At 40.6% G+C, this 14377-nt stretch overlaps 1 protein-coding gene and 1 long non-coding RNA gene across 4 annotated transcripts in view; one reads left to right on the forward strand and one right to left on the reverse strand.

Annotated features, from left to right (window-relative positions):
• SIK2 (salt inducible kinase 2) overlaps positions 1 to 14377 on the forward strand; it is a 42164-nt gene that overhangs the window by 9201 nt on the left and 18586 nt on the right. For all 3 annotated transcript variants that reach the window (XM_042831922.1, XM_042831923.1, XM_042831924.1), the window contains exon 4: positions 4809 to 4970. In XM_042831922.1, coding sequence (XP_042687856.1) covers positions 4809 to 4970 — 162 coding nt within the window. The remainder of the gene's footprint in view (positions 1 to 4808; positions 4971 to 14377) is intronic.
• Positions 1 to 14377, reverse strand: part of LOC122167388 — a 42394-nt gene that overhangs the window by 7206 nt on the left and 20811 nt on the right. The window lies entirely within an intron of this gene.

Consider the following 14377-nt stretch of genomic DNA (forward strand, 5'->3'; position numbering starts at 1 on the left):
AGGTGGTATTCAATAAAGGGAGAGGGAGAAAAGCAGACAGGAGACTGAAGCCTTGTGAGCTTTTTCTCCTTCCCATCATAATCTTTCCTTGGGTGCACTGAGTTTGCCTCGATTAACTGTCAGTTAATTACAGTGCACCTATTCTGAGGGACTCATTCCCTATATTTTTTTCACGAGTGAACTTTATTTTTTCTTTATATTGCAACACAGGGGTAAGAATGTGGAGGGTAAAGCTGATTGTTAATCCTAAAAATAAGCCCACTGTTCAACAAGGTGGGGATGAATATCCTCAGTGCCAGTTCTGATTGCCTCTACTACTGTGGAAGCAGTTCGCTCTTCTTCCTGCTGTCTGACATCCTCACTACATTCACGGTTTTAAATCTGTAAACATAACAAACACCGTAGGTGTTCCAGGTGACATTTTGGGTGACTTATGTTTGATTTAACTTCTAACTACTTAAAGGAATTTACTGCTTTTGGCTGAAGTTTAGGTAACATTTAGTTTGATATTGGCTTTCAGTTTCCTCTAGTGGCTTATAGTTGGCTTTTAGCATGAGACCTCCAAACAAGTGATAAAGACTCATCCTTGTGTAGAGCTCATATCACGTCTCATAGAATCATAGAATCACTCAGGTTGGAAAAGACCTTAGAGATTATTGAGTCCAACCATGACCTAAACATACTACCCCAATTCTAACAACTCTCCACTAAATCATAGAATCACCAAGGTTGGCAAAGATGCACAAGATCACCTAATCCAACCATCCACCCATCACCAATGGTTCTCACTAAACCATGTCCCTCAATATAACATCCAAACATTCCTTGAACACCTCCAGGGTTGGTGACTCCACCACCTCCCTGGGCAGCCCATTCCAGTGCCTGACCGCTCTTTCAGAGCTATTTCCTGACATCCAGCCTGAATCTCCCCTGGCACAGCTTGAAGCCGCTCCCCCTAGTCCTATTACCAGTTACACGAGAGAAGAGGCTGACTTCTAGATCACTACAGTCTCCTTTCAGGCAGTTATAGAGAGCAATAAGGTCTCCCCTGAGCTTTCTCTTGTCCAGACTAAACAATCTCAGCTCCTTCAGCTGCTCCTTTTAAGGTCTGTGCTCCAGACCCCTCACCAGCTTTGTCACCCTTCTTTGAACCTGCTCCAGGGCCTCAATGTCTTTTTTGTAGTGAGGGGCCCAAGACTGGACACAGTACTCAAGGTGCAGCCTCATCAGTGCTGAATACAGGGGGATAATTACTTCCCTGTTCCTGCTGGTAACGCTTTCTGATGCAAGCCAGGATGCCATTGCCCTTCTTGGCTGCCCGGGCACACTGCTGGCTCACGTTCAGCTGAGCATCAATCAATACCCCAGGTCCATTTCCTCTACACAGTCTTCCTGCTACTCTGCCCCAAGCCTGTAGTGTTGCTTGGTGTTGTTGTGGCCAAAATGCAGGACCCGGCATTTGGCCTTGTTGAACCTCATTCCATTGGCTTCAGCCCAGCTTTCCAGCCTGTCCAGATCCCTCTGCAGGACCTCGCTACCCCCAGGCAGATCCACGCTTCCAGCTAACTTGGTGTCTTCTGCAAACTTTCTGAGGATGCACTCAATGCTCTCATCCAGGTCATCAATGAAGATATTGAAGAGGACAGGCCCCTACACCGAGCCCTGGGGAACACCACTTGTGACGGGTTGCCAGCTGGATTTAGCTTCATTCACTACCACTCTTTGGGCCTGGCCCTCCAGCCAGTTTCTTACCCAGCCGAGAGTGTACCTGTCCAAGCCGCAGGCTGCCAGCTTCTTCAGGAGAACACTGTAGGAGGCAGTGTCAAAGGCTTTGCTGAAGTCTAAGTAGACTACATCAACAGCTTTTCCCTCATCTGTCAGATAGGTGACGTGTGACAAAGTGACTGTGCCCTAAGTATGTACTTTTCAGATGCTTCTTTCTCTTCTATACCCTGGAAATGTAAAGGAGAGAGTGTCTAAAATATGACTGTGGTATGTTCTATGTCTCCAGGAGAGAAAGCAGTGCATTTCAGGATAGATCACCTATTTCATGCAGGTGACTAGACTCGGTGGAAAATGCAAGGCCAGGAATACTGCTGAATGTGGTTTGGAAGCTTTAAATGAGCCCTAACAGGCTAAAGCTGTGAAAGCAAATGACAGTTTAGGTTTGTTAACTAATTTGTTGAATTTCTAATACAGGATGGATTAACAATTTACAGGGTTGGCTTGTATTCCATGTAACTTAATGTGTATCTGATACCTGACTTTACTTTGATACCATTTGATTTGTCAGGCACTTCATGACTGAATGATATGCAAATATTATCATCTTCCCTACTGCCAGGAGTTCTATTCTTGTGCTTTGCCAAGTTAAGCCAGCAGACAATGCATTCAGACTCAAACTGGTTAGAAGCTCGGAGGAGAGTGTTCTGTGTGTTTCTGCAAATCCTGGAGATGACATCTAAGGGACTGCCTGGAAATGTTTGAGGGCTGCTGAAATGAGTGCCACTCCTCAGTGATTGGTCACAAAATGTAGAAATTGCATGGCATGGGCAAACATGAGTTCTTCCCCCTTTCCCCCCCCCCTGGTTTTTTTTTTCTCTTTTTTTTTCCTCCAGTAAGTTCAGAACTTTGAGGACTGTTTTGTGAATCCTGGAATATAGGGCATCATCTGCCGACAGTGCTGCTGACCCACTGGGCTGTTTGTGACTGCTCCCTGCTGCATTTTATGTTGCACTCTGCAAAACTTTCCAACTTCCTTCTGGTGCTTCCCTTGATAGTGCTATATAATTTCAGGGTATTTACAGCATCATGTAAGCATTTGCAGCAGTACTGTAACCTAGAGCTAATAAGGAAATGTTATACTTTGGAATTGGTGGGTATGCACTACCAATTAGATGAACAGTATTCTCATGTACGTAATTGACGGGGTGATTTCCTGGCCAATAGGCAATGGCTCTATCAAAATCTGCTGTTCTTTCTACAGTGATATCATGAATCAATTCTTTGACATGAATAGTCACTTTTTCACTGTGTTTTTTCTAGTTTATTCTGAAAGATGATGTATTTGTAGCATGCTGCAGCCAGTTGCCTTGCACATGAGTCTAAAGAAGATCTGTCAAATTTGGCAAATTTTCCACAGATTACAGAAAGCCTGGCCCTTGTCTTATATTCCTAATGGTTCTTTGTCAGCTTATTCTCGTTCCATGCAGTATCACAAACTAGCAGCTAAGTTGTTAGTTATGTTTTTAAAATTATATTTGTCCTTTTTTTTTCTGTTCTTTTTTCCTCCTCTGTTTGTTTTTTTTTTTTTTTTTTTTTTTTAAACTAATGCCAGAAGAATATTTGACAGCACATGTTCTCTCTAGTGAGCTCACGCAACTTGCAGGATGGAAAAGATTTTCTAGCTATGAAATTTGCCCTTTGATCATAATGTAGGCACTATAACTATCTACTAATGAACTGCCTTTCTTCACCTTTAGCATTCTGTGTGGTCCGTATTTGCACAGTAACTAATAAGGCTGTATTCTGTCTCACTGAGGGTAAGCTGACCTACCACATAAATGAAGTAAAGTATCACAAGTTCATGTAACATTATGTCATTAGGAACTAAAGTACCAACTTATTTTAGGAACATTAGATTATCTAAATTTAAAAGAAAAAAAATTAAAGCAAACGCTTATAACTAATCACATAAGTTCATTGGTCACTGCTTTTTTGTTTTGTCTAACAAAAGTCCTAGCTGTGCTGCAGAAAGTGGCTGGGAGATGGCTGTGTGTACATGCATAGCAGAAATGCTGAGTCATGGCTTAAAACAGTGATTGAGCACCTGTTGGGAAGGCAGGGCCAACCCAGAAAAGCTTAGCTGCGTGCAGTGTACCTGAGTGATGGAAGGGGTAGAGCCAGGATGCACCCCTTCCCAGACCTCATTTAAGGGTTGACGGGTGTCATGGGGAAGCAGAGGGATCTTGTTGGAGATCACTGTGTACCTGAGGCCTTTTGAGGGTAAGCTTTTTCCCTTTGTTTCTGTATCTGTAGCTGCTGGGCTTGCTTATTCTCATTTGCTGCAGCTTTAGACTTTGCCACCCTGCTTTTATTGCTGTGCTTTCTATCACACTATAGCATCATAACATGCTCTGCCTCTCCTGTGGAATACCTACGTGCATTTCCTGCACCTTGGCCATGAGCTTCATCCTTACTAGGATGTGAAAGGCAATTCTGGAGCCATCTTAATGGTTGATTCCTTGGTTTTTCTGCCATGGAATTGAAAGAATAGAAGTGGCTACAGAGGCTACTTCTGTCAAGACTTGCACGGCTGCTGCTTCCCTTGTTTTTGTTCCTGCAGATAAATGATGTCTTCAGTTTCAGAGCTATCATTTGTTTCAGGGCTAACAGTTTTACAACATAATCAGATATGAAAATAAAATGTTCTTTCTGCTGTGATGCAATGAAGATGAGTGAGAGGTCAGGATGTGTACTTTATGGGTATTTGCTTTTTTTCTAAAGAAGAAATACTTTTAGTCACTGCACAGCATGTGCTGAGGCTTCACAAGAGAGGTGTGAATGTAACTACTTCATAGGAGATCTCACATGAAAATATGTATCAGAATGGACAACCATGAAAGAGCTAAGAGTTGAGTTTAACTAGACAAGCGCTGTTCTTCTCTCCCCTTTTTGGAGGAAAGAAAGCAAGAAACTTGGCTGAAATACACCTTGAGTTTCTTAGTGCTAAATATCTGAGAGAAATCACTTGTTTTCAGGGTTACTGCTTGGTGTCTAATCTATTTAAATGTCCTTTGTATGAACAGATTACCTCGCCAGCCATGGCCGACTCAGTGAGTCTGAGGCCAGGCGGAAGTTCTGGCAGATCCTGTCAGCAGTGGAGTATTGCCACAACCGGAAGGTTGTGCACCGAGACCTGAAGGCTGAAAATCTTCTGCTTGACAACAACATGAACATCAAAATAGCAGGTATGCAGAATGTAGAGGGTTATTCAAAAACCTTATTTTTAAGGAAAGTGTTTTTTCAGTAATTCAGCTGCTGCTGCCTAAGAAGTCCTGCTGTGCGTAAGTCAAAGAAAACCAGAGTGGTAATACATAGAATACTTTTGCACTATGGATATCATAGTGCACATAGCTAAAACAATTCCTAAATTGGCTCTATTATACATTCAGGGAAAAGAAAACCGTTTTTAGAGTAATTTTTTGTGGGTGTCATAACATGTCAGTGATGCTGCCAGACATTCAGGTTAATATTGAGTTAATCAAATAACTTATTTCAATGTCAAAAAACTCAAAATGGAAGCTTATTGATTTTTTTTTTTTTTCTTTTTGCATGCCTGATTTCACTTTAATTATAAATTTAGGTACAGCAGATGTTGCTGGCAGTGAAAATAATTTTGTCAGTTATCAACTCATTACAATTCCATGAATCCTTCCATGTTGGCTTTAGCCCAGAAACACTTGAAATGCAAAAGGTAGATAACATCTTGATTTGGAGCACTGTTGAACTTTAGTCATCAATAACACAGGAGCAGGAAAGGAGAACTAACTGCTGGAAGAAGCTGGTTTGTATTGGCGTAAGCTTGTGAGTTCTGAGAAGGAAGTGTGAATAGACTTTCAATTGGCTGAGGAAGATGCAGTGATAAAACACTGCTGAGTTACGGACCACAGCTAGATGACTTTACTTTTGAATTTCTTCTCTGGCACTTCTGAAATGGCTGAGCTGAAAGTGTATCTGGATATCTAATGTTTTCTGTAAGTATGAGGCTGCAGAAAAGTGTTAAATGTGCCAGCAGATCTTAAAACATGTGCTTTTTATTCATGGAGTATGAAGATGGTGTCCTGAAAGATTTTAAAGGAAAAGCTAGTACCTGTTCATTTGGTTAGCATCTGTTGTGAAGATTTGCCTCTCCCTCTGTGATACTGCAGAAGAAATTGGGAAGACTGAGCATCCAGTCTATCTCTGGAGATTAACTTCAGCCTTAGGAAGAATCTTTCAAATCCTTTCAAGTCAACTTTATCAGAATGAGGAATCAACAGTCTTTTAAAATGAGCACCTCTGAGATCAAAATATTGCTTGAGCAAGAATTTATCCTCTAAACTTAGATAAAAGGAACCCAGTCATAGCTGTCAAAAAAACAAGTTATCTTTGGATAGAAAATGGGCTGTTTCTAATGGACCGAGAAGGATTTCTTACCAGTGTATGTATTAAGAGGGTAGCTTTCCCAGCTCCTGCATGTGTTTGTTGCTTTTGTGTTGACCTTCATTTTTGTCTGTATGTTAAGTACTTTCCTCTCTCCGTTCCTTTACTACTACCTTCCTGCTTCTAGCATGTTTACAGAGAAGTAAAGAATAAATTAAGAAAAATATAATGATGTCTGTTGCAGAACCATGACTTGTATGGATTATTAAGCTATTTATTTATTAGCCACATCTGAGTGTAATGTGTTTTGTTTTGACGTAGAGGATAGTGTGTGTGAAACTGATTCTTTAAAACTCAAGAGTGGAGCCTGATAATCTGGACTTCTTGGCAATCACACACACATACAGAATGGTCCAGGTTGGAAGGGATCTCAAGGATCATGAATCTTCAACTCCCCTGCCACAGGCAGGACCACCAACCTCCACATTTAATACTAGACCAGGTTGCCTAGGGCCTCATCCAACCTGGCCATGGGACATCCACAACCTCTCTGGGCAGCTGTTCCAGCACCTCATCACTCTTATAAACAAACACTGTTTCATGGATCCTTAGCGTGTCATAGTAGGAATTCTAAAGAACGTTCATAAAGCAGTAGAAATTGTTATTTGTTATGGAGTTTTTACAGCAGCCTCTTTTTTATTTCTTTTGCTTTTCTCTGTTCTCTATTGTAGACTTTTGTACTAGTGTTAAGTTTAAAAAAAAAAAAAGTTACTATCAGATGAAGAAAACCTGTTGTAGCTAGAAGGTGAAGTTCTGATATGAGTTCTTATTTTGTGCCTTTGATACCTGAAGAAAACTAAGAAAGCATTTTAGGATGGAGATGATGTCTGGACTTTAAACCAAAGTGGCCTAAGTGCAAATAACAAAAAATGCTGAGACTGAACTGGTAGTGGTGTCTCAAAATTTTGAAAATTTTGAGCCAGAGGAGACTGAAGACATCAACTGCTCTGTCATGGGGAGCTTTGATGTCCAAGTCCTCCAGAGAATCAGGAATAAATGAAAACACCAATAAATGGTTGTTCCCAGGTTCCTTCAGCTGCTGCTGTCTCTTACCTCAGCTGCTCCTATGCTCTATATTCCCCGGAAGTTAACTACAGATGATATGTAATGCATGTAAATGATTACATTAACTGGTAGTGATTCACATGGTCTTCTGTGCATCTTCATCAAGCTTTCACAGGATGGATTATGATTCCTGTCTGCAGCTTCGATGATAAAGTAACCAGGGAAAAGTTAAACCTGCCAGAAACTGTGATGATTAGTCCTGAGTCGGTTGTTTTGTTTTTCTCTGCAAAGGAAAGAGATGACTAATTCCACAGAATGGCTCATCTGTGATTTTGCAGTTATTTGGTACCACATGGGTCCTTGAGAACAGTCTCTTCTAGTGGTTTGTATTTTTTCATTGTTCGTGTATGAAACTGCAAAAAACAAAGAGCAGCCAAGATCCCAACTCTGACAGCTAGAATTACTTTCTAATTAGAATTAATCTAGCAATTTAAAATCACAGCACAGGAACTGATGAATTATTCCAAAAGAAAGTTTTGCAGCATTGGTGTTTGCTTGCCAGCACTGTGTGTGGGGCTGCACCTTGCTGACTGCTCTAAGCAGCTACAAATCCACACTGATGCTCGTGGCCATTCTGGGTTCTTCTCAAATGCCATGGGATCTCTTGATCTATTCTGCTGCTCCAAAGTCTTTTACTAAAGCTTTTGCTCTTTAGAATACAACGTTTTGCAGTTAAATATAGGAACTTACATAAAGACACCTCTGTATTTCAGCTATGATTCAGAAGCAAGTGTTTCTAAAACTCTAAGCTGATTGCCACCTCTTCTGCTTAAACAGGGAAACTGACATGAAAAGTCACGGCTTTGTGCTAATAATTCTCGAAAAAGGATAGACAGAATTCCAAGGAACTTTCTTTTCTATCTTAGATGAGAAGCAGAGGATGCATACAGATCTTGAAGTGAGAGCTTTGATACTATTATTTTCTAGAAGATATCTGGGAGTTGGGAACAAAAACTTCAAACTTAAATTTGAGCATAAATAAAAGAGGTGTTAATCGGATTAAATGTCCAATGAGAAAGTTTCAGCTGAAGGCTGCCAAGCCAGACAGCTCCTCTGCAATTTGTTTCTAGCACTTAGGTTGTTTTTTGGTTGGTTTTTTTTTTTTTTTTTTTTTTTTTTTCCCCCAAAGTTGTTATGTGTAGACAGCCAGGTATTTGAGGACCTTTCACATTTTGCTGGTTTCTTAAGAGCTCTCAGTGGCTGGATATCTCATTGTTGGTAAGCTATGCTGTCATCAGATAAAACTTTTTCATTTTCTATCAGAGATGGCTCTATGAACAGCAATTACAGCATAGAATTGAGGATGAAATAGTGAGGTTCTCCCTGTTGCCTTCCATTCCTACAAAACTGCCAAATAAAGATCGTAGAATGGCCTGGGTTGAAAAGGACCTCAAAGATCATCTAGTTCCAATCCCCCTGCAGTGTGGGGGCCAGCACTGGGTTGGGGGCCAACCACCAATCCAGGCATCTCAGAGCCGCATCCAGGCTGTCCTTGAATGCTTCCAGGGATGGGGCACCCACAACCTCCCTGGGCAACCTGTTCCAGTGTGTCAGCACCCCTCAGTGAAAAACTTCCTTCTAATTTCTAACCTAAGTCTCCCTGTCTTAGTTTAAAAACATTCCCCGTTGTCATATCACTATCAACCCATGTAAACAGTTGTTCCCGCTCCTGTTTGTGCACATCATACTGGAAGGCTATGTGCTTTATAAATGCATCTGCAGAACTTGTGCATTTGGATGGTAAAGCTGCTGTATTCAAACCAGATCAGGTAGGAGAGACTGTTATTTTGAAGTAGGCTGTAGCGCTGGCTTGTCTTGCTGGTGGACTGTAAAATATGCATTGACGTCAGAATGGCTGATGCACATTCAGTGCATGAAGTGGGTCAGGTTTGTTTCTAACATGCTCATACCTTTCCTTTATCAGCACCCCTCTCATCTTGATGTCCTTTGCTCACATTACGATGTTATAACAGAAGACCCATGTGGCTCTATAACGCCAGGCAAGCTGTGTTATTTTTGTAATTTTAGAAGACTGGATTAATTGTAGCTCTGAGGCTGGTATCCCTTCTACATGATTTGTAGTGGTATAAATTAGAGACCACCTCATATTGCTAGATGCACAGCAGAAGTAGCAGTGGCTCTGGCAGGGAGCTTCTATTTCTCAAATTGCAAACTGGTCTGAAATCTTACTCTGTTTCCATTTTTAACAGGAAAAGAGTTTCCATTTATGTGTGCAAAAAAACCTATACTTTTTAAATTAAATATTATTCTGAGGACAGTAATGAAATCAAGAAACTAAATGCCCCAAATGTTGGGAGCCAATATTTTCAGGTGGCACAGAGAGAGTTTATTCACACAGAGTTTATTCAGCTGAACACAATGCTGTAAATGGTTGTTGTTTTTTCTTTTTAATATGCACATTTGGGAAAATGTTAAAAAGATAAAGATCACTGAATTATATAATCTCAGTCTTCTGATAGCAAGTCCAATTTCAGTCCTTTTAGAATTCTGTGGCTGACATGTCTTGTGCAGAATTGGCACATTAGGTGATAGTAACGTTCTTGAAATCCATTTTTCTGGAATGAGAAACCTCAGTGCTGTTCTTGGGTTAAAAATGATTATCTTTCATCCAGAATGATGGTGGTAGATCAACAATTGCAAGGAGAAACAAAGTAGGGGAATAGGAAGAGTGCTGGTGATTATTTTGTACTCAGTTGAATCCTGGCTGTTCTAACACCTCAAAAAATGGGACAACCAAACTGTCAGCACAGTAATTAAAAACTGAGGAAGCCTGGTGGATCAAGCAGCTGGTATGGTGACTTAATCTTGAACTTTTCCTTTGAAGTTACTTTAATGGATCCTATGAATTCTCAAGTTCATAAAAAGTGGTTTCATATAATTGGAAGTAATTGTGGAAAGTATAATGGAAACAAGAAGAGGTCACCCTAATAATTTATGTACCCTAACAAAAAATACTAATCTCCTTGCACAGGTAATTATTCTGTATAACAACAGAATATAACTTCATTTCTGATGATAAGAGCAAATTGCTGAAATATGCATCACTGTTTCATTTTACATGAATAACTCCAGCACAAAATAACAGGCATTTGGCTTTTACTGTACTTCTTATTGTCAATGCTATTTTTTTAGTGGAAACATAAAGCTAGAGGATGCCAGTCTTCCTTGCCCTTGAAAAGGGGAAGAAACTGAAGTTGCAGAACTGCAGTTCAAAGACAGAATGATGGAGCTATTTGACAGGCTGTAAGACTCATAGACAAGGTGTGCAGACTCATGAGGAATTCCTGCTGGCTGAGATCCATCTGGCACTAACAGGGCATATGAAGCATGCCACTTTTTTTAGCCTACTCCTCCTGTACTCATTCCTGCCCCTGAGCCCCAGCAGCCAGTAGTAATGTTTACTGCTTTAGTAGCGCTTGGACAGAACACACCCTTGCCTGTTCCTTTTAGTATCAGTTCAGAGACCTTTCATTCATAGGACTGCGTAATAAAACAATTGTCTTTGTCCACATAAAACCATCAGATGCTATTCCACTTGGCCAAACACTGTCTTGACAGCATCGATTTTTGTAATACTGCTGCTCTGGGAGCAGAAGGCAGCAGCTTTGCAAGGACCATGCTACTCTGTTCTAAGGTGCCCTTGCTCTTGAGTTGCTTCTGGTAATCATGAAAAAAAAAAAAAAAAAAGTGCTATGAAATTAAACATGCAAGGGTAACTACAAAAAGTGAAAATCTTAATTACAGCATAAACCTGCACCTTGTATAGTGATCACTTGTACTTAAAGACTGTTCTGTCCTTTGCTACTCAAATTTGTTCGTCTTTCTTTCTAAAGCAGCTTCCGCATGTTCACATTCAACTCTAACTTTAATTCCAGTCTGGATAGGTAAAAGTTTTAATTTCTTAGCATTATAAATCTTGTTTATATCCAGGCAGGTTATGCTTCCTATAGCTGTGCTTACAAATCTATGAATGTGTACCTGTGAATCTGGTACACAGGTTTATGAGGGTGGCACCTGAGTAGGAACTGCAGCTGGGAGTTGGATTGATAATTATCTGACATGCTCAAGATAAGTGAAGAGAGATCAGATTAAATTACACCTACACAGACAGAAAAATGTATATGTGAAAATAAATTGCTGTGTGTTTCCTGAAGTATTGTTGGGGTTGCCAAGCCAATGATGTGTAAAGAAATGTCTCCTCAAAGAAAATAAGAGATTCACAACAAAAGTCTATCTGTGATCAGAAAAAGTCACTGCTGTACAGGTGATGTACAGCAATTTGTGGGATTTGGGTTTTTTTTGTTTGTTTGCTTGTTTTTTTTTTAAGGAAATTTTGTTGTTCTCTGTGTTACTGCAACTTATATTGCAATTGTTTTAGCACAGAAGAAGAATGCAAAAGGAAAGATGGCACCAATATTACGTTCGGTATTTCCTACTTAGATCTGGAATCTGAGCTGACGTTGGTGCCTCCAGAGTACAGTGGCATGCCAGGATGCCATTGCATAACTGTTCATGCAACTGTCAGGCATTCTGTGTATTTGCAGTGTGTGGCACTGTTGTGGATCTTGCAGTCTGACCTTCAGCTGATAATTCTGGTGTTGTAGTTCCCCTTTAGGCAGATGCTTTTTGATGATGGCCAAGTCCAAAAAGTTCACTGACAGTGAGTACGTGAGTCTCTGAGTCAGAGCCGGGATAGTGACCTTGGATCAAGGTGGAGGTTTTGCTTGTAACAGATCTCTGCAGTAACCAATATGGTCTCTTGTAATAGAAGTATGTTAATTCTCTGGAATACATATTTAATTTAAGGTTAAATTTAAGTTTAATTTAACACTGGGTTAAATTGGTAAATGAAGCGTAGATATAAATGTCCAGCTTAATTACTTTTGAACTAAAGTATATCTTTCAGAAGACTATCTCCTTCTGCTACGTGTTGGAAGACGGTTTCCCACTCGTGTGCATGTGAGAATTTCTAATAAAGTAAAGACCTCCACATTGTGCACACAGTGTTCTGCAGTTGTCAGATGTCTCTGAGAATACATCCTTTGTAGCTGCACTGACGTACTTTGGGATCACTTCCCGGACGGGTGAAGATCAGATAACTTTTTTTCTGCATGAGGAATTACAGGAATGGCTTGGGAGAGTTACTGGCACTAGATTTAGCTCTTGCCATTGCTACAAAAGTAGTAGAGTTCATTTACAGTGTATGTGGATACAAAGCAGCCACTAGCTGTGGTTGTGTAAGCCAGTCTGAGTATTAGGAGAGCCTGCAGATCCAAATTAGAGGCTTTTTTTTGGTGTATAATGCAGGGTTAATGCTACCAAGAAAAGTTTTTTTGCCTGTTCAGTGTGGAGTTACTTGTGGTGGGCTCAGCCATTGGCCTGGCTTCTCTAAGGGATCTGGACAACTGAAGTACAGCTTTTTTGGCAACTTTGGGTTGGACACAGAAGTTCCAGATATGTGGTCAGGTAGATAAGGTAGATTTTTCTGTTTCTACACAACCTTAATGTGGCTGACAAAGTACCTAGTATCTGTACTGCACTGGCATGCATTGGTCTGAAAGGACTATCCTGCTTATTTTTAGACTTGATCTCTTATAAGGCAAATTCGGAAATCTCTAATATCTATTTCACAGGATGACTGGTTTATTTAAAAAGAAAAGGCAAATTCCCATCAATTGATGAGATGCTAATGAAGTACATATAGAGTAGTGGGCTCTGTAGTTAACTGCCGAGGGGAAACAAATGCATTAGGCAAATCTTTATGAAAAGAAATGGGATCTAGCATTATGCTTTGGGATCTTCCCTTTATGCTTTGAGGTATCTGGGGGACTGAGATGTTCCCAGAGCATGTGATGTGCATTTGTGGTGGCAGAAACATTGCAGCAGAGCTGCAGCATCAGATTTCAAGCTGTTGAAGTGCTAAGGAAAGAGGTTTCAACAAAGAGGGACAATTTCCATTCACTGTGCAGAGAATGGACAGGCACTTCAGCTATGCTTGGCCCTGCTCTGAGTCACGGATTTCATACCTGAACTAGGTATGAGCTCTACCTGAACTAGCCTGCTCTATTTCAGCATCCTTGCTGTAACGCTCCTTAGCACCCTCAAACACTTGACAAGAGACAAATTCTACAATCAGTCCCTTGAAATTCCTAAATAAAAAGTGTTTTAGTCATCTTGCAAAGTACTCTTCAAGATGTGTTTACAATGGAAGAACAGCACTTAGAATTGCTATAAGACAGGTGAGCTGTGTGCACTGCTGTAACTAGCAGTTCCTTCAAGATTAGACTGAGCTTTGGAAAGAGGAGGCACAAAATAAGGACAGAAAAGTATGAGCTATTTGTGCATAACTGGGAGATCTACAGTTACCACTGCCTGCCTGAGTCTGTTACCTTACAGTGCACTACCCACTGTGGACACTTCCATGCTGAGAGCTGGCTGGTTGCGTAGCCTTGGCTCTCCATAATTCCTCTATTATTCCTAATTAGTACATTTCATCAAAGACAACTAAGAATATCCTCCTCAGAGGAGTTGTCCTTTTTAACACAATAGAGACTCAGCACTGCAGTGTGAGCAGTGAAGCAGAGGTGATGAAGGTTGTAAGGGGGTGCTCTTGGTGAGAAGAATTAACCTGGGGTATGAAAAGACTTGGGATCTCTTTTCAAATCTTGCTGAAATTATTAGTGAACTCATAGTTGAAATAGTTAATTGCAACAGTCAAAAAGCTTATGAGGTCATGCTGCTGTGTGTGTGTGTTCCAGATAACTTCTGAACCTGCTGAAACCAAATTTGACGGAGTTTGTGTCTTATTACATGCTAAAGAAAAATCGTGAAAGGCAAAAAGTGTTCTCAGACTCTACAGTTTTGGTGTTCTTGATACTGTGTCTTCTGCCTGCATTATTTGTTATGTATATTGCAGGAGTGCTGTTCAATAAACTGGAGCTCTGGTGACTTACTAGGAAAGCAATCAAAGACTTCTAGAGTCAAGCTCCTCTAAAGCAATTACGTGCTACTGTTAAGCCTGCTAAATTTTTCTGTTTAGTATCTGCGTATTGACTGACTCTGGGGATTCTCTCATGCAGTGATACAG

This window comes from Centrocercus urophasianus, unplaced genomic scaffold (assembly GCF_019232065.1).
Source record: "Centrocercus urophasianus isolate 14NV4802_14NV808 unplaced genomic scaffold, USGS_Curo_1.0 seq_37, whole genome shotgun sequence".
Lineage (NCBI taxonomy): Eukaryota > Metazoa > Chordata > Aves > Galliformes > Phasianidae > Centrocercus > Centrocercus urophasianus.